This window comes from Equus caballus, chromosome 19 (genome assembly GCF_041296265.1).
Source record: "Equus caballus isolate H_3958 breed thoroughbred chromosome 19, TB-T2T, whole genome shotgun sequence".
In the NCBI taxonomy this organism is placed as follows: Eukaryota; Metazoa; Chordata; class Mammalia; order Perissodactyla; family Equidae; genus Equus; species Equus caballus.
The window spans coordinates 47,078,806-47,105,492 of record NC_091702.1 but is presented as its reverse complement, the minus strand read 5'-3'; the positions used below and the strand labels follow the sequence as shown (position 1 = coordinate 47,105,492).

Sequence of the window (26,687 nt, the reverse complement as noted above, 5' to 3'; positions counted from 1 at the left end):
TGGGTCTCCCGACTGGTCCAGCCCATTATTTTCAGTCTGTCAGTTCCTCTGTGTCTCTCTGATCAAGTCATTCTAACCACCCAGGCCTCTCTTCTCCTCCTGCCAATCCATACCCATCATAGCTGAGATCAGCTTCAAAACTCATATCTTCTGAAGTAATCTTTCTTGGTCCACTCCATTCCATTCTTGTCACAAATTTACATACTCTTAAATATTATGAATTCGCATTGTAAGACCTGTTTATTTACTATTGATTTGGTTGCTTCAGAAATGTTCATATGGCTTGTCTCCCCAATGAGATTTTTCAAATAGAGAATTTTTTTTACATAAAAAAATATAAAAGATTTTCGTTTCTGTAGAATCAAAGATTGTTCTATATCCTCACGGTGCCTAAGAATTATAGCAATAATAAATACTTACCGTGTGCCAAGCTCTATTCATTTTTTGTGTGTGTATGAGAAAGATTGACCTTGATCTAACATCTGTTGCCAATCTTCCTCTTTTTGCTTGAGGAAGATTGTCGCTAAGCTAACATCTGTACCAGTCTTCCTCTATTTTATGTGTGATGCCACCACAGCATGGCTTAACGAGTGGTGCTAGGTCTGGGCGCAGGATCTGCACCTGCGAACCCTGGGCCGTTGAAGCAGAGCACACGAACTTAACCTCTACTCCACTGGGCCGGCCCCTATTCTAAGCATTTCATGTGTATTGATTCCATCTCTAAGATGTAAGTGCTGTTATTATCCTCATTTTACAGATGAGGAAACTGAGAGCAAAGGATAAAGTAACTCAATCCAGTTCACCCAGTTAGTAAATGGCAAAACTGGTATTCAAATCCAGATGGTCTGTCTCTGACGTCCATACTCTTAACCTTAACAAGATGCTTTCTAAAGCGTTTGAAATAGTATATACTCAAAACATCCTTGATAGGTAATAAAGAGTTCAGGGATCCCCTCTGGCAGTGCAGGAGAAGAAAAACAAAGCCTTACCTGCTGCAGTTCAATGTGGCCCAGGACAATCTGGAGAATCAGGTTGTTCACAACCATCATACTGGAAGGAGGAGTGGCTACCTGACTCACCGAGGAGTCCAGCTCGTTCCTCCCTAGGATGGCTTCTGAGGCAGTTTTAAAGGCAGCAACAGTAGGGTCCTCATTGCTTACCAGGTGGATTTCTTTCAAATAACTGGCTGCTTGCTTTCCTTGGAAATAATGCTTGATAGTGTCCACAATGATGTTTGTACACAAACCCAGAGGGAACTGGAAAATCCCAGAGCTCAGGGCTGGAATTGCTATTGTCTCAGTGTATGGATCGCTATAGGTGACGTGATTCAGAATATTTATAATGGCTCTTTGCAGCTTTTCCATACACCACTGTCTATCCTTTGCCTGCCACTGAGGCCCAACAGCATGGATAATGAATTTGCAGGGAAGCCTCCCTGCTCGTGTGACACCTATGTGACCAGTAGGTATTTTACCGGATCTGGAAACCAATGATGTGCTCTCCTCTTGGATTTCAAAGCCGCCAGCTTTCACCAGGGCCTGGGCCAGGCCTCCCGCATGAATAAGGTCTTCGTTGGCTGCATTCACCACAACATCAACAGCATGTCTGGTGAGGTCATCCTTCCAGACAGATAACTCTAGCCCATGAGTCAGCATTTTTCTGAAGACTTGCAGAGACTCCTTGTTACCTTCACGGGCTGGAGAGACCAGGGTAGAAATACAGCAAAATTTATTCTGAAGGACTTCACAGAGCTGACTCTCATTATTTTTTAAAATTTGGAAGTCATCGTGACTAATGGGAATTTGCCAAGTATAGTTTTCTTCAAGGATGTCAGTCTCTGGAAAAGAAGAGAAGATAAAAAATAAAGAAATGAGCAAGGGTTCCTCTGAAAAGATGTAATTCCACTTCACACCAGGAGACACGTTTCCTCTGTGCAAAAGAGACAAGAACTTCTAGTCCCCTTCCTGATTCTCCTTCTCACCTAGACATGTAATTAGACCAAGGATATCCAAGATCTCAATGTCAGGTCACCATAAAGTGCTTAGTCTTGTGCCTGGCATACAGTAAGTACCCAGAAAGTGACAGCTACTATGATACAAGGATGGTGATGAGAAAACTATGTATGGGGGCTCATGAGTTTTTTAAATCTATGTGAAAATGGTGAGTTTGGGAAGACCCATGCTTAAGGCACAAGTATTGGAAAGGACTTAATTATGAGTCAAAATATGTGGAAGCTTTATTTATAACTTGTTTACTTTTGTCAGTGTCTTAGTTTGGGTTCTCTTAGAAGCAGACTCTGAGACAAGGATTTGAGTGTAAGTTTATTTGGGAAGTGATCCTAGCAAACACCAGGGGTGTCGGGTGCAGAGGGCAGAGTGGGAAAGTAAGACAGGGAAAGGAAGGAAGTGAATAAAGGGTGTGTTAAGGAAATGAAGCTTAACTCCACTGAGTGGCAGTGTAGATCAGGTGACTCAGAGTTATACCACAAGAGGGGTAATGGAGCTGGGATAGTTATCCAACTTCTATCCGTCATTGATTGAGGATGCTCCTGTGGGCACACAGTCCAGCAAACAGGTGGAGCACTGACAGTGCTACAATAAATAATTCTTCCTCATACTCTAGTTTCATGGCACAATTAGGGTGGAATTAAAACTGATTGACTAAAAATTATTTACTGTATGTGGCAGACAAGAAGAGTTGCTGCTCAGATCCCCCTTCGATGTGGTTATGAAGAGGAGAATATGGTTAGCCGACAGCCTCCAGTTGTTAGCCCCTCAGTGTCCATCTCAGCTTTTTAGCCAAGGTCACCCTATTAGAGTGGCCCCATCAATGGTTGAGCAAGGCCATTTATGTCCAACATGGGACTCCCATAATGGGCAATCTCAGGCAGGCAGAGCTTTGTCAAGTTTTCATTACACTCTGGTGGCTCTACCCGCCCAATCCAGTTGCCTTTCTTTTCCTTTCACAACCTTTTGCACTCCTAACTCCACCTCAGATTCTGCTTCTTGGAGAACCCAACCCGTGACACTGTATTTCATGGAGTCTAAAGCATCACTATTATATGCCACTGAGAAAGGAAAAACGACGCCAGTTAAACCATGGCACACTGTTGATTGATAGGGAGTAGCCTGACTTCAGAGATGTGAAAAAAATGTGCATCCTAAAATAGATAAAATGTGGTAATCTATTAGATTTTACTTCAACTCCCATTTCTAATCTGAGCCACCTAGAAAGACCTCTGATGGCATGAACTACCTGAAAGAAGCAGCACGTGAGTAGTCAGATCCAATTGGCCTATGCTTTAGTTGAAAATCTCAAGTGGGCCAGCCCTGGGGTTAGGCAAGTTCCATTTGGCTTTTACAGCCCTTGTTGAGCAAGCGGACAAACATCTCTTCTGGCCAAGAAGCTCTCGGGCTCTGGTCAGAGAGTCTCACATCTTGAGGGCAAAGGAAAGGATCGGTGGGAGCCCTAAAGACTATGTCTGCTGGCACCACACTGCCTCTGAGGCAGTCACCCTCCTGAGGCATGTGCCAGGTCACTACAAGGTCCTGCAATCACGCACCCGAGCACTTGAGGGGGAGACATTCTCCTTCTTTATTCCCCTTTCTCCACTGAGGAAAGACATGAGCAAAGATTTTCCGAAACAAGAGTGAGGGTGAGGTGATCCTACCTGATTTGTCATTGGAAGCTGCTGCTCCAGCACCCTGTGAAAAATGAGAGTGATTTAAAAAGCAGTTGAAACCAAAGGACTACAGATAACTGGTAACAAATACAGCCTAATAAACAAAAAGCAACAGAAACCCTGCTAAAGGCACTGGATTTGAGGGAAAAAGGGAACATGTGTTTGTTTGTTTGTTTAATCTGTGTGCCTGAAATACCTGAAATACCAAATTTTCCAGGAAACATTGACCCTACCCTATTTCCCTAGAGGCCAAGGCGCTTCTAATTCAGGATGAGATGAAGGGTTCGAAATTAACACTTGAAAAGGCCCAAAGATCACAGACCAAAATGACCAAAACTCTCAGACAGGCCTCCAATTTCCAAAGGGGTTGTGGGTTTCTCTAGACAGAAGACCTGGGGACATGAGCCTCAACAGCTACACGTCCCCCTCTACCAATGAGGACCCACTTCCTATTGCATATTTCATGACACAAGCCTGAATGTGGAATTTTCCGGTTAATCAAATGAGGTGCCTTTTCTCTATTCCTCCTCCATCCTCCTCCTCCTCCCATCCTACAAAAGCAGAATTGCTAAATGAGAATCAAAATGATACTAAGGTGACATTTAAAAAAAATCATCCATCCTCATGTTGACTCTGTTGACTAGATTTGCATATTCTTAATACCCATCTCTCACTTGGTTCAACGAGAAATCTTTTATTGGGCTATTAAAACCAGGTAAGAATGCCAGGCATAACTGAAGACTCCAGATTTCTTGCTGTTATAGGAAGAACTATTCATGTGCTGATCAAGGTTCACGATTTATATACATTTGTGCTTTTTACCTTGATAGAGTCCATCCTTCAGGTCCCTGGGGTCTTTAAATGTTTATATTCTGTTTTGTGTTTCCAAGCGTAGACTGTTGTTCCCAAATATGGTGGCCCACTTCTAGGAATGAATAGAAGGAGGCAATAAGGATTGACCAGCATAAGGGAATTTAATAAGTATACACCATAGGAAGACGATACATGATTTCGGATCTTGAGTAGTTTTTATTTCACTGGTGAAGGAGTATACATTGTTTTGCTGCTGTTGTTACTGTTGACCTTCTACCCTTTACAGAGAGGTTCCAACAGGGACCAAAGTGGCAGTTCAGCAGGGAACGCTTTATGGAGAGGGTGAGACTACAGCCAGACCTTGAAGGATGGAGTGGGTTTTATAGATTTAGAAGAGGAGGGTGATATCAAGTGGTAAGACTGAGTACAGCATTCAAAGAACAATGAGGGAAAACCAGCCTTATGAGTGAGTGGAGACCCCTGGAGAGGTTTTGAAGAAAAAGGGAACTGGCCATGTGCCTGTGAAGAGTGTATGTGACTGAGTTTGGGATAAATATCCTTGATCGAATTAGAAAGGGGAATAACTAGATAGGGGAAACTCTGGGAAAATATATCTTAACAACTTTCCATCTAATAGGTAGGAATCAAAGACTGAATTTTTAGGAGAATGATGATGAAAATGCTTGAAGACACAGTTGCTCCTACTTGTTGCCCATAGCTGTCTTTAGGCCTCTGAAATGACTTCTAATGCCTTTGCAGTAGAAAAATTTTGTACAACTATCTACAGCAATTAGAGCAGTATTATTCTTACGTGTCAGGAAAAGCAGCAAGTCCAGTAAAATCCTAAAATGCAAGAACAAGATGCATGTTTGCCTCCAGAGGGCACTGCTGTTTTCACAAAAGAAGGAAGCCTTCTGTATCGGCTTCCACTGTAGGCTTCCAATGAGCTTTTGCTTTAAATGGTGTTGCACTTGTTTTTTAATTCAGACCAGGCATTACAGGCCTAGGGCTAGACTTGGCAGTGGGGGGTGGGAGTAAGGGGGGGCATTCATTTAACCCCAAAGAAATTAGAAACAAGGATCATATTGCCCAAAATATTCAATCTATTCTATTTTAAAAACAATAACAACCAAAGCATTCCCGACTTTCCGTCACTGGTTCCTCCTGTGTTCCTTTCTCTTATGGGCAGCATGAAGGAGCTGACCCTCCTCCATCCACCTGCCACTCAACCCACTGTAGACTGGCTCCCACCTCACCCCTAGCACTCCTCTAAAACCGCTCATCAGTGTCCGCCACGTGGTTAACCCCAGTGGACTCTCTTCTGTCCTAATCTTTACTTGATTGCTCTTTATAGTATTTCATTCTTTGATTCCTGAAACTCTGCTTTCTTGGCTTCTCCTATGCCATCTTCCTGTGGTTCTTTTGTCACTTTGCCTTTACAGGCTTTTCCCTGGATTCCCCCCTCACCCCAGCCCCTCCAAAATCCATACTTTATCTCCTGGATTCCACAGCTCGGTAAATGATACACCATTTACCCAATCAAGTTAGAAATCCAGAATCTTCTGTTTTGTCCCACATCCAACCCATCACTGGGTCCTGACCACCTAAATCCCTTTCAGATATGCCTCTACCCTCCTTGCCCCTGACACCACTTCACTTCAGGGCCTCAGGGCCTCTTGCCTGAGCTGTGGCAATACATTCTTTTTAAAGATTTAAATGTATTTAATTTTATATTTTATTGTTTGAATAGGTATTACATTTACTGGTTCAAATTTAGAAATCGTAAAAGTCGCCCTCCTACTCCCCTCACTAAATTCCCTTCCCAGAGGCAATCAATGTTATTAGCTTCTCCTGTATCCTTCCAGAGGCATTTTTACACAAAAGGTAGCATCTTACACACATTCTTCTGTGTCTTGCCTTTTCCATTTAACGTCTCCTAGAGATCTTTCCATATCAGCCCACAGAGAGCTGCTTCATTCTTTTTCCTGCTCATTGCATTCCATTGCACAGATGCACTCTAAGTTATTTAACTGCTAGTCCCCCTATTTATAGACATGTAACGAGTTCCCAGTCTTTTGATGGTATAAAAAAGGCTTCAAAGAACAACTTTGTACATAGGTCACTTCATACAGGTGCTAATCAATCAACGGGACAAATTCCCATAAGTGGAACTGTAGAATAATAAAATATATGCAATTATAATTCTGATCGTTCTGCCAAATTGCTCTCCATAAAGACTGACCCATTTCCAGTCTTACCAGCCAAGTGTGAAAACTTTATCTCTGACCTTTCTGCCTCCATTCATCCCTGCTTGGAAATGTGTCCTCCACATGGTTGTCAGCACCAGCTTTCCACAGTGCACATCTGACATGTCCCTTTCCTACTTCCCCTGCTTACAACCCTTCCATTTCTCCCTGCTCATCTTCAAGACCTTTCACCAGCTGGACCTGTGCCATCCAGTGTGGGCCATTAGCCACGTGTAGCTCCTGAGGACTTCAGATGTGGCTAGTCCCAAATGAGATGTGATATGAGTACGAGATAAACACTGGATTGATTGCAAAGACTTAGTATGACAAAAAAAAATGCAAAATATCTCATAAGTTTTTAACATTGATTACATGCTGAAATGATTAAATTTAGGATATATTGAGTTAAATAATATATCATTAAAATCAATTTCACTTGTTTATACTTTTAAAAAATATGGCTACTAAAATATTTAAAATTACATATGTGGCTCCCATTATATTTCTATTGGACAGCACAGATCTAGACCCCTCCTCCCTCATCTCCCTCAACCATCTCATCTTCTCCAGGGTTTCAGTGCTCCCTCTGTGCTTCAGAGCATTGTGGTCCCTGCGCCTCAGATGCTCCTCACCCCTCACTCACCCCCTCCCCCGCCCCCCCCCTCGTTAAAATTCTGTTTGAAACTTCCTCTTGGAGGCCTTCAAGAGATTTTGCTTCTTTATTCGCAAGTCCCCCTCCCTTTATCAGCCTGTGAGGTCAGGCCCCAGCTCTTATCTTTATTCCCTAGTCCATAGGGCAGCACGCAGTTTAGCGCTGTTGGCCGAATCAAGGAATGAGGGCCGTAAAGCCCTCACTGGCAGTCCCAAGGATCGAACGCAGGTGAACAAATTCAAATTTTTTTTAAATATAGGTGAGTTTAATCTAAATTCAGAATGTGAATTACATTTTAGCAGCAAATAGTAACACTAAGAGTTCAAAGGAATCCCAAACTCAGGAGAAACTTTTTTGACTTAACCATCTGCCCAGTCCCATCCTCGCAGGGGGAGGTCTGGTGGCCCTGGGAACCCGCTGCTCGCCCGCCCCAGCCCCAGCCTGCAGGAGGGCACACGCGGGAGCCTCTAGCGCCCGCCGCCCCGGGGCTGGGAGACAGAGGACGGGGACGGGGTCGGGACCGACTTACCGCGGCAGGGAGCGCAGCAAAGAGAGGAAGGGGAGCGGCTCTGCCGAGAACAGGGAGGGTTCTCCGGGAAAACGAAACTGAAACTTGGCGGCCCGAGGCTGCGGGCGGGACGCACCCCCGCCCCGGTCCCAGCCTGGCTGCCTCCCGCCCCGCGGCGCTGCCCGACGCCCTGAGCCACGGCCTTGGACCTCGGCCCGCCGTCCCCGCGGCCCGCGCAGGCGTCCGAGCCCGGCCCCGGGCTACGCTGGCAGCTGGAAGGCGACCTCCAGAAACGGCCGCCGGCCGCCGGGGAGTGCAGCGTTCGGCCCTTCGACCACAGCCCCCGGGACACCGCCATGGCCTCGAACCTCGGGCCGCCGTCCCCGCTGCTCGTTCGGGTGTCCGAACCCGGCTCCCGGCTGCACAGGAAGCTGGAAAAATACTTCCAGAGCCGGGAGTCGGGTGGCGGGGAGTGCACCGTCCGGCTCTCCGACCGCAGCACCCAGGACACCTTCGTGGTGGAGTTCAGGGAAAGGGCAGGTGAGCTCCGGGCCAGGGCTGGGGGTGCAGAGGCCGTCCCCGGGGGCCCAGCCCCGCGGGGCTCCATGCAGACCCGGTTCAAGCGGTCCCAGGAGAGAGGGCGGGGCAAGTATGGCAGGGTCTGTCGGGGACAGGACCCGGGGGGCTCCTGCTGCCGAGAGACGCAGCCGACCGCCGAGGATAAAGCCCAGAGGTGCCCAGTCCGAGATCTCGTCAGACGGCGCGCTAAAGTTGACACTTTTCCGGTATCCTCGTCCTGGCTCATACTTCTCAGCTCTCACAAAAACACCCTCTCACCCCCAGACGCCTGTCCCCCCTCGTCATTTAGGTATTCCACTTGAATGTTTTAAATAATTATTCCATTGATTTTTTATTTTTGAGAATTACAAAAGTAACACATGCTCACTATAGAAAAGAGAGGAAAGGAGAAAGAAGAAAACCACCTGGAGACAAACAATTGAACATTTTGGTATATTTGCTTCCAGCCCTTTTCTATGAATGTCAGTAAACACGTATGTTTATTTACAAAACTCTTAGTCTGCAATTTTGATTCCTGATTTTTTCACTTAACTTTGTTACTGAACAAGGTTTGTTTTTCCCACCCCACAAAATGCCAATCACGGAAAGGAGGAGTTTGCAGCAGAGAAAGGATTTATTCACAAGGCAGCCAAGGGAGAAGGGAGAACAAATCTCAAATCTGTGTCCCCAAAAATGTGGATTAGGGATATTTATGGAACAAAGGTGTGGGATGGTCTGAAGTGTGAGGATGGATGATTGGGGGTGAGGAGAAGTGCGGTAACTGACGATCTGCGCAAGCGTAGTCAAGCTTCATGGCTCTTCACTGGACGCACGTTCACAAAATGGCGGCAGGAGCATGATCTGGGGGTGGAGTTTTCAGCCACTTAATGTCTGGGGGTTGCCTGTAAGGGGATTGCCTACTGGTATCCTCGCAGGCCGGGTTGATGAGTCCATGATCTTAGCCGGCCTGTAGTGGACAAGGAGTCCACTCTTAGTTCCTGAAAAACTTAAGTATCTCTTATGATGGTGACCCAAGAGTTAGAGATGTTATCTGTAGTGTGGGCTTTAGGAATACATTATCTAACTACTTTTGCAAACAGACAACTGAGTATAGTTAAACAAGTTGGCCCCCGGTTTCAACTTCATATAATAAGTAGTATTCCTTGTCACTGAAATGGGAAATTGGAGACTGTTTCAGAAACATGACTTTTAATGAGAGGCTGACATTCCATTATCATTAAGCTTTCATTTCTACATTAAAACTTAAGTTGCCCACTTTAGAGTTTTGAAAAGCTTCCTCATGTCCCTGTTACCAACCACCATTCCAGGATGCAGGGAGCAGCCCTTACCGGGAGGGTATGGGGCAGATGCATGAATAAGAGGATTATTTGAAACCTCTCCCATTTCTCTGTGTATGTGTGTATTGATGTCTCCACTGAAGCTAAGGAGGGAGTGTTGAAAAAAAGAGAGCACCAGATTGTGGTTGACAGCAAACGTGTGACTATTTTCCTGGAACCCACTGAAAAGCCTATAGAGAAGAATCCACGACCCAGAATGTCTTCACTGACACAGTCACGAGAAGGGGTGAGGTTTGGTGAGAAGCATCCACATGAAGAACATATTCCTAATGCTGTGGATTCCTGTGTCCAAAAGGTGAGTATTGAAAGAAGGACTTGGGTATGTTCCAGCTTCTTCCTCTCCACTCACCATAATTTTCATTATTGGTCCAACGACCATTTGCTGAGGACATACTATGAGCCAGGCACTGGTTTTGGCACTGGGACACAGGTGAACACACAGATGAGGTCCCTGCTGGGGGTGGGAAGATACATAGAAAGATAATAAGCAAGTAAACAAATAAATAAAGTAATTTTAGAGAGTGATATGTGCTAAGAAGAAAACATATAGTGGGGGTTTGCCTTAGAGAGTGACAGCGCCAAGGAAAGGAAGGGGAAGAAGGAGGTGGTGTTCTCGGAGGAGGGGAATGATGAGAAGGAGCCAGCCATGCAAAGAGTCATTCAACAAATCAATAGCAACTGCATACTGTGTGCTAGGCACTGTCACAGGAGCTGGGGACACAGCCAGGAAGACAGCACACACTGCCCTCAGGTGCGTTACATTCTAGTGAGGGAAACAGACAATAATTGTAAACTAATAGACCTGTACTAAATGACTGCCAGTGATAAGTGCTAGCAAGAAGAATAAAGCAGGATAAATGATAGACAGTGACAGGACCGCTATTTTAAATAAGATATCAAGTAAAACCTCTCAAATGAGGTGACATCTGAGTGGAGACATGAGTGAAGTAAGGGAGCTGGCTAAGTGGATTCCTGGGGGATGAGTGTCCTAGGCAGAGGGAAGAACAAGTGCTGAGGACCAGAGGCAGGAGCTTACACCCCGAGCCCCAGGAGCTTCAAGAGGGAGGCCAGTGTGCTTGGAGGGCAGTGAGCAAGGGAGACAGTGATAGGAAAGGGACAGAGAGGAACCCAGAAGTCAGGTCTTTGGCGGCATGAAGGTAAAAACTTTAGCTTTTAACTTAAATTTATCAGAAGGTTTTGAGCCAGGGGAGTGGGGCAATCTGATGTACTTTTCTAAAGGACCACCCCGGCTGCTGTGTGGAGAACTGAATATAGGAAGGGGCTGGAGTGGACGGTCAGAGCCCAGTCAGGAGGGGTTGCAGGGGGCCAGACGCAGGATGATAATGGCTTGGACTCTGGGTGGTCTTGATGGAAGTCTGAGGAGTGGCTGGATTCAGGAAACATTCTGAAGGCAAATGTAGAGGAAGGATGTTCCATGCAGAAGAGCGAGCATGTGCGAAGACCTTGAGGGACACAAAGCATGAGCAATCTTGCTTTTATATTACGTTCAATTTGCCTCTGTCCTTTTTAGCTGAATCACATGTGTCTGTCTCATATTTGAGCTCCTAAAGGCCAGGGTTTAGGGGACCCAGCAACATTGCATGCAGTTAGATGTTTAGTTAAAAAAAATTAAAAAGGAGGTAAAAGAAGAGAAAAAACAGTGATAGGAAAAAACATCCTCCTCCGATTTATGGTTCCCTTCCAGGCTCACAGACTGTCTTATGAGAAACACAGCAGCTTGCCCAGAAGGCAGAATTGCCTTCCCTCCATCCCATCCCCCAAGGTCAGACAGGTCGTGGCAGCTCTAGAATCCAGACTTATGGTCCACGGAGTTTTAAAAAATGTTAGTGCCCAGGTGCCACATTTATATTGGGATCTCTGGAGGTGTGCCTGGCCTTGGCTTTTTTTTTTTTTTTAACTCCCCAGGTGATTCTAATGTGCAGACAGGGCCCAGAGCCTCTGAGCTTAGCATGCTGCATCCTCCGCAAAAAGGATTTGAAAGAAGCACCATCTGCTAAGGGAAGACATAGTGGTTGTTCTCTAGTCTCTAGACATTCTCCTGAGAGGAGACAATAGGCCTGGATGTCTGAGAGGTTTTATTTGTTCCTTTTAAATTTTCAGATCTTCCTTGCTGTCACAGCTGACCTGAACTGTAACCTCTTCTCTAAAGAGCAGAGGGAACACATAACCACCCTCTGCCCCAGTGTCAGAAGAATGGAAGGCCACGATGGCATTGAGAAGGTGTGCGGTGACTTCAGCGATATTGAAAAAATACATCACTTCTTGAGTGAGCAACTCCTGCAGAGTGAGCAGAAATGTGAATTGTCCACTTTGACAAAAGAGAGGGATCCACTCCTCCAGGGGGTGTGGAACAGCTGTGTTTCTCCTTCTGAACCAACAACCAGGTTAGAAGAAGAAAGCAAGCGTTGTGAAGTTCCCTTGCCTTTCTTTGAATACTTCAAATATAACTTTCCTCATAAAATAGACTCAATAGAGAGAAGATTTCATGTAGAAATAAAAGCTCAGGAGAGTTCTTCAGATATGGTCTATTTAGACTTCATCTCAAGCCAGTCAGACGACAGTGAAGCAGCTCGTGATTATTTTGCCAGTGAGTTTCAGAAGATGGTACCAACTCTGGGGCAGGAACGCGTTCCTTTTGCAGACAGTAAGCAGGCAAACAGGATCAAACAGGAATTGAATCGCCAGTTTACAAAGCTCTGTATAAAGGAGAAAGGAGGAGAATTAACTCTCCTTGGGACACAAGATGACGTTTCAGCTGCCAAGCATTTTCTTGCCCACCAAATCCCTGAAAGTCGGGTCAAGGCACCTGTGAAAATACGCACTTCTGGGTGCTGGATGAATGGAATTGAGGTTGACACCATTCACTATAAGCTTTTAGAAGCTGAATTACTCCAGGAAATGTCAGAGATAGAAAAAAAGTACAATACTAAAAGTAAGGTTTTAGGGAAAACCCGCATTCTATTTGAACCTAAGGACAAGGAGTTGGATCTGTCTGTGCATGCTTATGAGAGTTTCATCGATGCCTATCAACACTTCTCATGTCAGCTGATGAGAGAAGTTCTTGCGCTGAAACCTTTGGGCAAGGAGAGGAAGCACTTACATGGCACCAGTTTTGCTGATGAATTTAAAAAAAAGCATCCACATATAGACTTTGTTCTAAATCAAGAATCAATGACTTTGATTGGGTTGCCCAATCACCTTGCAAAGGCAAAGCAGTATGTCTTAGAAAGAGGGAGAATGACTCCATTAGCTGGAGAGAAATGGAATGAGGATCGTGAAACATCCATGGACATTGATAGTAATGATTCAGAAACAGCTTCACCAACATCCCAGCATTCTGCCAGTTCTGGAGCATCAAGAGTGGACAACGAAAAGGACACATGTGTCATCTGTATGGACATTATTAGTGACAAACAGGTACTACCCAAGTGCAAGCACGAATTCTGCAGGCCTTGTATCTACAAAGCCATGTCATTTAAGCCAGTCTGTCCTGTATGCCAGACTTCCTATGGTATCCAGAAAGGGAATCAGCCAGAGGGAATCATGACTGTCGCTGTCTCAAGAAACTCACTTCCAGGTTATGAATCCTGTGGCTCCATTGTGATTGATTATATTATGGAAGGAGGCATACAAACAGTAAGTGTTTCTGAGGTCCAGGAATTTCTTTCCAGGGGATTACCTGGATAATCTTTGCTGAGATTACCAGAGCAAAGGAGACTGTTCTGTTGTCAATTAGACCATGGATTTCCCAGGGAATTACTTACATGGTCATATGCAAAGGCTTAAATAGTGATAAAGGTAACAATGTTTCCTTATAACTTAGGTATCTTTTGTGTCTATTAAGGCAGAGAAAAGGCCGGTGGTGATTATGTGTCAGTGTGGGAAGAGTCAGGAAAGTGGATAGTGTTCCCAGCATAAATGTGGGGAAAGAGGAGAAATATGAATTATTGGGAATATGAGCAAACCTTCAATACATTTTTTGGTTTTGATTCGCTCTATCTGTACATGAACACATTTATACGTATAGTAAAGTTTAGACATGGGAGTGTTTTCATGTGAGATTTTCTTGTCTTCGTACAGAAAGAGCACCCAAATCCAGGAAGGAGATACTTGGGAATCCACCGAACCGCGTACCTGCCTGATAACAAAGAAGGAAACGAGGTTTTGAGACTGCTTCGTAGGGCCTTCGACCAAAAGTTGATTTTCACAGTAGGAGACTCTCGAGTAACAGGAGCCTCAGATGTCATTACGTGGAATGACATCCACCACAAAACATCCCCGTTTGGGGGACCAGATAAGTGAGGACCTTTTAAAACATAATGATTGCTAAACAGAATTCAGAAGTCATAAAATATAGCAATTTGAGGATGTGGCTATAAAGAGACTGTTGATAGCAGTGGGACTGGATATAGGAAAGTAATTTGAGAGATGCGGATCTCAAAGGCAGAAAGATGAGTCCCCATCACTTTCTCCCTCCCAACCACAAAGGATCATACCGTTAGTAAATTTTGCATCAAAGGGCAGGGGTCTTCAGAATCTAAGATGAAAGGTATCTAAGGTGATTTAATTTGTAGTTTCATGTCTGTTTGAAAGGTAGAGCCTAAGAATGATATTGACCTTGCCTTGTTTTAAGCTCACCCTTTCTTCTCCCCTCCCCTCTCATCGCTCCATAGAGATCCAAAATTCACTTGGCTAATAGCACTCTAGAAAAAGTCTTAGTTAACGGTGGTGGAAGTTGTATTATAGGCAATCCAATTGTTCTTCATGAGATTCACATAGAATACCTCACACCCTTAGTGTTCAGAAGGGAATATATCCTGAGACTTTTGCAAATTTCCCAAATTTGAAAATCCTCCTCTTGCATATGACTACCTTCCATAAAAATATAGTGTAGTATGACTTCATGAGAGTCACTGCTTACCATGAGCTGAAAATAAAGTCTGGTTGGAAGGCAGATCCTGCACAGACAGCTAGGCTCACTCACTAGCTGGATGACTCACATCTGCATGTTACCAGCGATTATACCTCATCCGCCTTCAGGACCGCTTGTGCGTGTTTGCAATGCTGAACGTTAGTGCCAGGGATCTACTGTACAAAACTTTTAAAACCACTTATGATGAAGCTAAAGGGCTTTTTCCTTCTGCAGGTATGGCTACCCCGATCCTGATTATCTGAAACGCGTCAAACAGGAGCTGAAAGACAAAGGAATTGAGTAAGAAGACTGCTGGAAGGATGTCTTGAGCCAAGCTTTCAAAAGACAGTTGAAGAAGCATAGTAAATACCAATCTAAATCCTTATGTAGGAACAGCTTTTAAACATTTTCTTCTCAGGAAGTGGTTTGTGTAAGAGTAAGACTCTGCTAGTCTGTCATTTCTGGAGTGTTACTTTTTACAGACGATAAAAAGCCCAAAGAGTAGTGTAGTTTTGCCACAGAGGTGTGCTGCCTCATTCTTGTGTCACTGCTCAGGGGCAGAGTGGGTGGAGTGCTGTGGCACTGATAACATCTTCTATGTTCTTCAGTAGAAATACTAGCTGAAAATTGATCTTCTCTTTGTTACTCTCTTTGTCTGGGGTGGTCCTTTAGTTTTTTGTTTGTTGGCCCTTTAAATTCCCTAAAAGTAAAATCTTAGTGTGAATGGAGGAAAGAAAGGCTTTGGCTATGGAAAATTAGAGACACATGTTCCCCTCCCTCCCTCATGGCCAGAAAAGTGGCCAGGAGCAGAGATTGGACAACTTTGGGTAATAAATGGAACAAAGCTATTATTTTTCATGACACAGAGCCAGGTATACAGTTGGTGCTTAATAAATTGTTGCTGCCTGACTCAGGTTGCTAATAACCCAGCTGATTTGGAAAACTGAGTTTCTTACTCCAGAACATTTGGCCTCTGAACTCTGACCAGGCCTCTCACTTGGTCCTTGCTCCCCCCGATCCTTGTCGTCTGCCGTAGGGGTGCACTTGCCCTGTCATAGTAATGCTACACGTTTCTGAACACTTTTTTCCTCTGGATAAAATTGCACTTTTGAGTATGCTCCGCTTCCAGCTGTAACAGATAAATAACCTTACTTTAGTTTTCATAGACTATCATTTTCCCAGTAATTGTAGCCCCCACAGTAGTAGTTTTTCCTTCCTTTTACTAAGTCCCACTAAGTCATGTTTTCTCCCTTAAAATCTTTCTCCCTGATACTCTCTCTGGACAGAGAGAAGCCAAGAGTTGAGCCAACTATAACGAATATAGGACATGTCAAACTTTACTTTTAAATGGTTCTCCAAGTGAGAAGAAAGTTATAGTAGCCAATTATCTGGTTATCCACATCCCTGCCTCTCTCCAAAAATGATGAACGAGATGTCTTTTTCTTTTCCTAAAGATATGGGTACACATACATACGAATTTTTTGGTCAGACAGTCATAGCTAATATTTGAAGTATACTTATTTTGTCCCCTTTATAAGAGCTTTACATCTGTGTGATTGATTCTGTCAGCATCCCCGTTTTATAACTGAGACAACTGATGCACAGAGAGGCTAAGTACTTTGACAAAGGTGTCGCATAGTTAATAAGTGGAAGTGCTGGGATTTGAAGGAGAGAGTCTGGCTCCTAGGCTTCCACACCCCAGAGCTATACGGCCTCCTCCAGGGGGCTTCTCCTCCTGGGAGCAGGCTGAGAAGTTCTTGTTATTCTGAGCTTTTCTCAGAAATGGATTCCTGCGCAGCGCTCAAAGCAGATTTCCTTGGAGGAAGTCCTGTTTGAAGAACTTAAAAACCCAGCATCTTTTCCTTTGTCCAGAGAGTTGAGGAAGCTTAAACTAAATGGGCCTTTTTTTAAAAAAAATCAGATCATACTTTTAATTTTTGGTGGTTCATCAAAGTCTTTACTGTTATGATTGTTTTGTATCTGCTGATCTTTTAGCTAGATTTGCTTCAAAAAAGCAAAAGTTTGGTTCCTGCTGAATTCTGGATCCTTGACTGCAACTTGTGCGCATAGGCGAGTTTCATGGTGTGCGGGGTTGGTGAGCCTTTGGATTACTGTTTTTGCTCTGCGGAAGCTATTATCATCTGGATCTGCTTTAAATAAAGTTATATCCACATTAGGAACAGATTGTCTTGTGTTCTTGCCCCAGTCCTTTTTTCTTTTTTTGTGGGTGTTCCTTACAACACATACAGTGTATGACAACTTACCATGTGTGCAGACATCTTTGGTTGATTTTGTGTGTAGCTATTTGCTAAATGGTATCACAGTAGACCTTAACTACTATTAACCTCACTGCTGCCACTTTCAGCTATGAAATCACATTTCTCAATATTTTTCCTCCTTAACACATTGGTTACTACAAAGATAAAAATAGGCTGCAGGTTTCATCTCTTCTCTCCTAGAGAAAGCATATGCAGCATACCCTATCAAACTACACTTGCCCCCTCCTTGCTCCTAGAGTTTCTGTCTCCCCTTTCTAGCATCAGTGCTGGATTACCCAGTCGGCTCACTGGGCACCAGCAAATCAGGGCACCCTTGTCTCCAAAGAAAAAGGAGAATTGAAAATAACATGGAGATATTTGATGTTTCCCTAAAGATAGTAAGTTTCTGTGCCCAATTCTAACCCGTGGGCTTTTCCCCCACACGTCCAACAATTCTCTGACAGCAGCTGGGTGTCCTACAATTCAAACCACAAGTTAAGGGCTCAGTCCTACAAGGCTACCCTCCATTTCAGATACCAATAGCAAGTCCACGTTGTTACCTGTGCTTCTGACTGAATGGCTATAAATCTGAGGTTCCCAGGACCACCTTCTTGGGTTCAATTAATTTGCTAGAGGGGCCCACAGAACTCAAGAAGTAGATTTACTCACTAGATTACCAGTTTATTATAAAAGGATATAACCCAGGAACCACCAGAGAGAAGAGATGTATAGGGCAAGGTATGGGGAAAGGGCTCGGAGCTTCCATGCCCTCCAAGCGCGCCACTCTCCAAATCTCCACTTGTTCACCAACCCGGAGCTGTCCAAACCCCGTCCTTTCTTGGGTTCTTATGGTGGCTTCATTATGTACACATGATTGATTAAATCATTGGCCACTGGTGATTGAACTCCATCTCCAGCCCCTCTTCCCTCCTCAGAGGCCAAGGGGTGGGACTGCAATTTCCAACCTGCAGAGCCGCCATCCTTAGGTGCTTTCCAAAAGCTACATCATTAACATAACCAAAGACATCCCAGACACAGGGACAAAGACCAAATAGATATTTATCATAAATCATAACATCACAGATAGTATCAAAGCAACCATTACGAGAAAAAGCAAACCTTTCTTGGGCTTCCTTATCTTATGGTTTAGAACTGTTTTTGCTTTCATTTCCACATAAGAGTTAGGCACTATTTCCTTTTCTATTGATTGAGTGTTAAGTCCCTAAAACACAGAGCCTTAGGCAATGATCAAAAATTGGTTTGGGAAGTGGAAGCCCAGGTCAGTGAAGGTAAGGACAACAAAAAGAGAAGTGAGACGAATATGTGATGCAACGCAATGCCTGAGTTATCACCCTGGCCACTGCTTCACAAAGAGCCTTGAAAAGACAGCAGGTCACTCAGCAGCTTTATTTGCTTGGCATATGAGTTGAAAAGGACGGCAGAAATTATCTTGTTTATATGCTTTATTTTATAGAGGAGGACACCCAGTTTATTTCCTGTGAAAACAACAAACAATGTAAAATATATTCCATTTATAGCACATTAAACTGCAGCCCTAGTGGCACCTTTGTCTTCTCCCACTCATCCTATACATCCATTGTCACCAGTCCTGCGTCTCCTTCTTCACTTCGAATCTCATTGCCCAGTTCTTCATCTTCATGGTTCTCTCACCAGAATGATTAAAATATTCCCTAAAGAATATTTTATCACTCTGTCTCCATCCCCCTTCCTCCTCCCGCCTCAAACTACCTTCTGAAAAAACAGCTCTGATCTCATCACCCTTCAGTATGATGATATGCCTTCAGTGACTCCTGATGCCTACAGCAGTACTGATCGAACTTGATCTTGTGTCAGCATCCCTGAAGGCCTCAATAAAACGCAGGTTGTCTTCTAAGACCCAACCCTAGAGTTTCTCACCCATTGGGTGTGGAGTTGGGCCCAAGAATCTGCATTTCTAACAAGTTTCCAAGTGATGCTCATGGTACTGGTCTGGGACCATTGGCCTAGAAAATAAAGTTCAAACCCCACATCACAGCCATCAGGGATTTCTCATTCTACTTTGCTTACCACATGTCCCCTCCTCTCCACAAAGCCCCTGTGGTCCAGTCACACCAGACTACCAGCTCTTCCAAACCACAGTCTATGCTTTTATTCTTCTGGCCTTTGTACCACATGTTCTCTCTCTGGATGTCCCTCCATTTCGTCCTGCTCTTAGAAATCTCCTACTTATCATTCAAGGTGTTAGTCAAATGCCACTAACTATAGGAACTTTCCTCCAGTCGTCTCCATATTATGAATCACTTGTTTCCCTGTGTTCCTAATACTTTATACATATTTCTATTAATGCAGATGTGCTATCAAAATCCACTTACCCTGCTTTCTGCCTTGGAGTGCTGCTGGGCCCTGACCTCTAGGTATTGCATTGACTCCATTCTCATGCTCTCTGATTGCTGTTGGGTTCAGCAATGCGAGGTTCCAGCAAGAGATGGGAAGGTAGGAGGAGAGAGAGACTGGGGGATTTATTCCCCCTGTTGTCTCCCAAACTCAGCCACATCTCCTCTCGAATAGCTCTCTCCTATATGTATGGCTCTTATCAGGCTCAGTCCATGACCCCTCCCTTGCCCCTTCAGCCTAGATGATAAGGGGAGAGTGGGGCTGCTTCACCATTTCGTACTGATTTCCCTTAACCCTTTGCCCACACCTATCTAGGTAATTCCTTTATTAACCTCTCTTCAATTACCCATTTTGAGTATACTATCTATATCCTGCCAGGACCTTCCATGACACACCAGGTAAATGTGTATTTGTCTGTTTTTCGCATCTCTTCTGTTCCTTCCACCCCCATCTCAGACAGAAGGGATTGTGTCTAATTCATCTTTATAATCTTAATGCATTGCCAGGCATATCAAGGGCCTTCAATACAAGTTGGTTGAATTAAATTAATGTCTTGTCAGGCTAGACCTGATTCCAGCCCTGTCTTAGGAGGCATGAAAAGACCCCAGTGTATTTTTCTGAAGATATATGTGTAGGGAAAGTGGGATGGGGTAGGAATGGGATGCCCAGCAGAAACGGGAACTAATATTGATATATATATATATATTTTTTTTAATGCCAGGCACTCTAGAGACTTTATCTGATTTAATCCTCATGATAGTATCATGAAGTAGTTATGGCTATGCCCATTGTACAGATGCAATTGACTGAGGTTACACAAGTGATGAATTAAAGAGCCCAGGACTCTGACCCAGAATTTGTCTGACAGGAAGGTTTCTCTCAAAAGGGAGACATAATCTTGAGGCAGCTGTTTCCTCTCTGAAGACTGAATACTGCTGTCGAAGCGTTTCACAGAAAAGAAAGCGAAAGAGAATCTCGGGACAAACTTTTTGAGCGGAGCGGGCTGGCAGTGGGGACAGAAGAGCAGAGCTGAGGATGGCGGCGCACAGCCCGCCGCTGCTGATCTGAGAGTCCTGGTGCCCTGGGGCCCCGAACCGCACCCCCCCCGCCCCCCCACCCCCCGAGGAACTTGGGCACCAAGCGGCAGGTGTACTTCCAGAGCGCGAGGAGATCGAAGAGATCCGGAGGCTGGGAGCGTGAGGTCCGCCCGCCCGGAGCCGGGCAGCCCAACCCGCTTCCTGGCGTTCTTCCTCCAGGAGGATGGTGAGGGGCGCAGGGGCAGGGGTGAGGAGGGGGCGACAGGATGCCCTCCAGGAGCCGGGCGCACGCGCGGCCCTGCAGCTGGGGTGGCGCAGGGACCCCACGTCCCTCCGAAGGCTTTCTTCTAGGAGGCAGTTACCACCTGACTTGTCCCGGAAGGGAGTGGAGTGCCGGGCACCTTTGTCCTTTCCCCTCACATTTTAAAAGTTGCTTGTAAATTAGGGAGATTCGTCTTTTATCTGTGATATTTCTTATGGATATTTCCTTTCAGTTTGTCATTCGTCTTTTTTTTTTTTTTTTTTTTTTAAAGATTGGCACCTGAGCTAACAACTGTTGCCAATCTTCTTTTTTCTTTCTTTTTTCTTTCTACTTTTTCTCCCCAAATCCCCCCAGTTCATAGTTGTATATTTTGGTTGTGGGTCCTCCTAGTTGTGACACTTGGGACGCCGCCTCTACGTGGCCTGGTGAGTGGTGCCAGGTTCCTGCCTAGGATCCGAACCAGCGAAACCCTGGGTTGCCGCAGCGGAGCCCTCGAACTTAACCACTGGGCCACCAGGCTGGCCCCTATCATTTGTCTTTTGAGTTTGCTTATGGTGGCTTTTTTTCCCCCATGCAAACGTTTTCTATTTTTATGTAGTGAAATTTATCAGTCTTTTGTTTTTTTGCATCTGGACTATCTGGACTTCTGGCCGCATTTTAAGAGCTTTCCCCTTCACCCAGGTTATAGTTGCCCATACTTTTTTCTCTTTGCTAATGCTTTATTTTTTACATGTAAGTCTCTGATACATTTAGAGTTTATTCCTGTGTTTGGTCTGAGGAATAGACCTAATTTTATCTTTTTTTTCCAAATGGGTATCCACATTTTTATCTCTGGTAAGACTTAATAAATTCCAACACCATTTATTAAGATTATCGCTGCCTCCGTAACTTGAGATACCACCTTTATACTAGATTTTTAGATGTAGTTTGGCTATTTCTGGAACTTGTGTTCTATTCAATTGAGCTGTTTATTCATCTGTTTTGGAGGGGCTCTGTCATACGTTTTAATGTCAGGGCCCCCTACATAGCTCCTCCTTCTCAGTGATTTCCTAGTCATTCTTGTGTGCTTGTCTTGCCTTATGAACCTTGAGTTTCAGTTCTGATTTATGATGAGTGTCCAAAAACAGCTGATTGGGATTTTTATTGGGACTGCATTAAACTTATAAATTATAGAGAGCTGACACCTTGAGATGATGTTGAGATGTTCTAACCAAGAACAAAGGATGCCATTTCATTTGCTCGTCTACTTTGTGTCTTTAAAGAGTATTTTATAGTTTTCTTACATAGAACATTACTTTTTGTTTGTTTCTAAATATTTTATCATTTTTCTTGCTATTGTAAACAAGGTTTTCTTATTCACTCAATCTTCTAACTAATTATTTGTGCGTATGAATGCTATTGACTTTTCTTTTCATTTTTAAAATTAAAGTATAATTTACATACAGCAAATCCCTACTTCTTAGTGTACAGTTCTATGAGTTTTGACAAATGTATACAACCATGTAACAATCATAAGATATAAAGATATAAAAGAGTTTCATCACCCCCCCCCCAATTACCACCAGTCCTTTTGTGGTCAACCTCTTCACTCAAGGTGAGCCCCTGGCCAACACTGGTCAGATCTTGGTCCCTGTAGTTCCAGAATGTCATATAGGTGGAACCACACAGTACATAGTCTTTGAGCCTTGCTTCTTTCACTCAGCATAATGTAGCTGAGATTCATCCATTTAGTTGCAGGTATTATGAATTTTCTGTTGCTTTCTAATTTAATTCTATACTGGTTAGAGAACATATTTCTTATTGTTTGAATCTTTTAAAATTTATATTTTGAGATTTGTTTTCTGGACAGAATATGGTCTATCTTGATAAATTCCCATGCACACCTAAAAACACAATGTGTTCTGTTGTTGTTGCATGGAGTATTCATTCATGTTGCTTAGAGCAAGTGGTTGATAATATTGTGTGATGACTCCTATCCATACTGATTTTATGTCTAGTTGTTCTATCAGTTATTGAGAAGGGATGCCGAAATCTCCAAATATAATTGTCGATTTATTTTTCCTTGGAATTCTATCAATTTTACCTTCATGTATTTTGAAGCTCTGTTATTAGGTGTATAAATGTTTAGGGATTGTTATTTCTCCTTGATGAATCTTTTCGTTCGTCAGGATAAAATGACATTTTTATCTTTGTTAATACTTGCACTGAAATCTACCAGTCTTCTTTCTTTTTAACTTTTAAAAATTGTGATAAAATACACATAACAAAATTTACCATCTTAACCATTTTTAAGTGTACAGTTTAATAGTGTTAAGAATATTCCCATTGTTGTGCAGCCAATCTCTGGAACTTTTTATCTTGCAAAACTAAATTAGTATCTCTCTTTTTCTGACTGGCTTATTTCACTTAGCATAATGTCTTCAAGGTTCATCCATGTTGTAGCATGTGTCAGAATTTCCTTCCTTTTTAAGGGTGAATAATATTCCATTGTATATATATACCACATTTTTAAAATCTATTTATCTGTCAGTGGACACTTGTGTGGCTTCTATCTTATGGCTACTGTGAATAATGCAGCAATGAATATGAGTGTACAAATATGTCTTTGAGATGCTATGTGCAATTTTTTGGATATATGTCCAAAAGTCATATTGATGGGTCATATGGTAATCCTATTTTTAGTTTTTTAGAGCAGCTGCACCACTTTACATTCCCACAAACAGTACATAAGGGTTCCAATTTCTCCACATCCTCACCAACACTTGTTATTTTCTTTCTTTCTTTCTTTCTTTTAATAGGAGCCATCCTAATGGGTGTGAGGTGATATCTCATTATGGTTTTGATTTGCGTTTCCCTAATGATCAGAGATGTTGAGCATCTTTTCATGTGTTTATTGGTTATTTGAATATCTTCTTTGCAGAAATGTTTATACAAGTCCTTTGCTCATTTTTCAATCAGGTTGTTTTGTTTTTGTTGCTGTTGTTGAATTGTAGGAGTTCTTTATGTATTCTGGATATTAACCCCTTATCAGATATATGATTTGCAAATATTTTCTCCCATTCTGTAGGTTGACTTTTTACTCTATATATTTACTGTTTCCTTGCTATGCAGAAGTTTTAAACTTTGAGGTAGTCCAGTCCGACTTTTCTGTTCTTGTTTTTGTTGCCTGTGATTTTGGTGTCATATACAATAAATCATTGCCAGGTTCAGTGTCATGAAACTTTTTCTTTTGTTCCACTGATCTATATGTCTGTATGCCAGTATCATATTGTTTTGATTACGGTAGCTTTATAATATGCTCTGAAGTCAGGAAGTGTAAGGCCTCCAGCCTTTTTTTTCTTTATCAAGATTGTTTTGACTATTTGTGATTAAAAGGAATTTTTAAAACAAGGAAAACATTATTTTATATTTACTCATGTACTCACTCTTTTCATCTGGCATCATTTTCCTTCTTCCTGAAGAACTTCATTTAACATTTCTTATAGTGCAAGTCTTCTTGTGATGTTTTTTCAGCTTTTGTGTGTCTGAAAGGGTTTTTATTTTACATTTATTTTCGAAAGATGTTTTGTAAGTTGACAGCAAAGATGTTGCTTCCCTGTCTTCTGGCTTCCATTGTTTCTGACAAGAAGTCTCCTGTCATTCTTATACTTTGTCTTTCTGTGTATAATTTTCTCTGTATTTTTAAGATTTTTTTTCCTTATCACTGGTTTTAAGCAACTTATGAAGTGTCTGGGTGTAGCATTCTTCATGTCTATTGTGCTTGGAGTTCATTGTGCATCTTGGATCCATGGGAATATAGTTTTCATCAAATTTGAAAAAAATATTGGCCATTACTTCATCAAATATTTTCTTCTGTCCCCTTCTCTTGTTCTTTCATTCATGTATGTTATTCAACTTGTCACACAGCTCACTGATTCTCCACTCATTATTTTCTCAGTCTTTTCTCTCTGTCTTTCATTTTGTGTAGTTACTATTTTTATGTCTCAAAGTCAACTAATCTTTTCTTTCTGCAGTATATAATTATCCTTTTAATCCCACTCAGTGTATTTTTGACCTAAAACATTGTATTTCTCCTCTCTAGAAATTTGATTTGGTTCTCCTTTATATTAAGTCTCTGCTAAATACACTCTTGTTTTCCTCTACCTTCTTGAAAGTATGCAATATTGTTATAATAATTGTTTTAATAGCCCTGTCTACCAATTCTATCATTTCTGGGTTAGTTTCAAATTATTTATTTTTTTTTCCATATTATGCATCATATGTTGCTTCTTCTTAGTCTGGGAATTTTTGGTTGGATGCCAAACATATGCATTGTGCCTTGTTGAGTCCTAGATATTCTTGTACTTTAAAACATATTTTTGAGATTTTTATCTGGGTCACAGTTAAGTTACCTGAAAACAGTTTGATCCTTTTGAGGCTTATTTTTAAGCTTTGTTAGGCAGGAGCAGGGTAGCCTTTAATCTACAGCTAATTTTTCCACCACTGAGGCAAAACACTTCTGAATTCTTTACCCTATATCTAAAACTTCTCATGAGGTTTTCTTCTGTGGCTGTTGGGAACAGGCACTTTTCCCAGCTCTTTTGGAGCTGAAGGCTCCGGGAAGAGCCTCTGTAGACCTCTGGAGATCTTTGTGCATCTCTTTCCTCTCCCATATTCTGACTTGCAATTTCTGGTCATTTTGGCCTCCTCAGAGTCCTGAGTCTGTCTCCTCAACTCAGTGAGGCTACCAGGCTTCCCCTACGTTTCTCCTTCCTGCACTATGGCTTGGAACCTCTCTCCTTATGGTAAGCCTGGAAGGGAGCAATTGTTGGGCTCACCTCATCTGATCACTGTGCCATATTGCCTGTTTCCAAACATCTGCAGAAGCATTGCTTCATATCTTTTATCCAGTTTTTTAGTTGTTTAAGGTGTGATAGTAAATCGGTTACTCCATATTGGCCTAAACGGATGTCCTAGAGCTATCAATCTTTGTGTGCTCATTTTATGTCTTGCTACTAGCTGAATTTTTTAATTTTTATTATTTATTTTTATTATTTTTAATTATTATTTTATTTATTTTTAATATTTTTATTATTTATTTTAGGATTTTCCAAGTAGACATTGTTACCTTCAGATGAAGATAGTCTTGTTTCATCTTTTTCTAATCTACACTCTTATTTTTTGTCAGATCTGTTTGCATTAGTTAGCATGTCCCGAACAATGTCAGGTGGTATTGTAGGTTGTCACCATAGTTGTCTTGTTCCTGACCTTAATGGGAATGCCTGCAGGGTTTCCCTAAGTAAGTTGCTGACTTTAGGACTGAGGTATAGATATTCTACTATGTTAAGGAAATAGATCAATCCATTTCTATTTTTTCAGGAGATTTTGTTAGGAGTGTGTGTGAATTTTGTCCAATGCTTTTTCAGCAGATATGGAGATACTCACATTGTTTTGCTCAGACCTACAGTGAATTATATTAATAGATTTTCCAATGTTGTTCCATCCTTGATTTGCTTGACTTTCATGTAACTCATATTCTAGTGCATTAAACACTGATACTTCTAAAGCTGCCTTTGGCGTGCTGAATTGCACTTTTCATGAATCGTCTGATGGAAGACTATTTTGATTTGTCACATGGAAGCAATAACCTGCCATCCCCTGTTCTGTTCGTAGAATTTTAGACAATTTACTGCCCTGGCTGAGAGGGCCCTATGCTCCATTGTATTAATCTATCAACCTGCATTTCTTGAGTTTCTGCTGTGTTGCAGATATCTTTTTATTTTTATTATTGCTTTAGTTTTTTATGTGAATCTATTTAGATTGATATCTCTAGATCTTCTGTTTTGCTTCATTAGTTGAAAATTTTTCACCTTAATACAATTAGTCAAATAAATATAGAACTTTTATTCTAACACTTTTGGAGTGTTTAATGTTAACATTTCTAACCCCCAGGGGTTAATATTATTGTAGACAGGTATTGATTGTGAGGTATGAATTGATATCTAAT

The 26,687-nt window shown here is 42.6% G+C and overlaps 3 protein-coding genes across 12 annotated transcripts in view; 2 read left to right on the top strand and 1 right to left on the bottom strand.

The window, feature by feature from the left end:
• Positions 1 to 8,060, bottom strand: part of PARP9 (poly(ADP-ribose) polymerase family member 9) — a 41,674-nt gene extending 33,614 nt beyond the window's left edge. For all 4 annotated transcript variants that reach the window (XM_005601933.4, XM_005601934.4, XM_014732852.3 and 1 more), the window contains exons 1-4: positions 7,923 to 8,060; positions 4,505 to 4,607; positions 3,671 to 3,704; positions 990 to 1,837 (exon numbers count right to left, since the gene is read on the bottom strand). In XM_005601933.4, the coding sequence (XP_005601990.1) occupies positions 990 to 1,837; positions 3,671 to 3,704; positions 4,505 to 4,519 (897 nt within the window). In that variant the 5' untranslated portion in view covers positions 4,520 to 4,607; positions 7,923 to 8,060. The remainder of the gene's footprint in view (positions 1 to 989; positions 1,838 to 3,670; positions 3,705 to 4,504; positions 4,608 to 7,922) is intronic.
• On the top strand, positions 8,041 to 16,930 carry DTX3L (deltex E3 ubiquitin ligase 3L). The gene is made up of 5 exons (XM_023623656.2): positions 8,041 to 8,441; positions 9,901 to 10,112; positions 11,939 to 13,474; positions 13,919 to 14,136; positions 14,985 to 16,930. Exons 1-5 carry the CDS (start codon positions 8,258 to 8,260, stop codon positions 15,052 to 15,054), a joined length of 2,220 nt encoding a protein of 739 aa, XP_023479424.1. The 5' UTR covers positions 8,041 to 8,257; the 3' UTR covers positions 15,055 to 16,930.
• A 3,422-nt stretch (positions 16,931 to 20,352) lies between these two features.
• The window catches only part of PARP15 (poly(ADP-ribose) polymerase family member 15), a 61,570-nt gene continuing 55,235 nt past the window's right edge, over positions 20,353 to 26,687 (top strand). For 2 of the 7 annotated variants that reach the window (XM_014732850.3, XM_005601928.4), the window contains exon 1: positions 20,478 to 20,665. Coding sequence is in view for 2 of the 7 variants with exons in the window: in XM_005601929.4 (XP_005601986.1) it covers positions 20,663 to 20,665 (3 nt within the window). In the remaining 5 variants the exon portion in view is untranslated. Of the gene's footprint in view, positions 20,666 to 26,687 lie in introns of all 7 variants that reach the window. The other 5 variants (XM_005601929.4, XM_070243705.1, XM_070243704.1 and 2 more) reach the window with 5 other exon arrangements.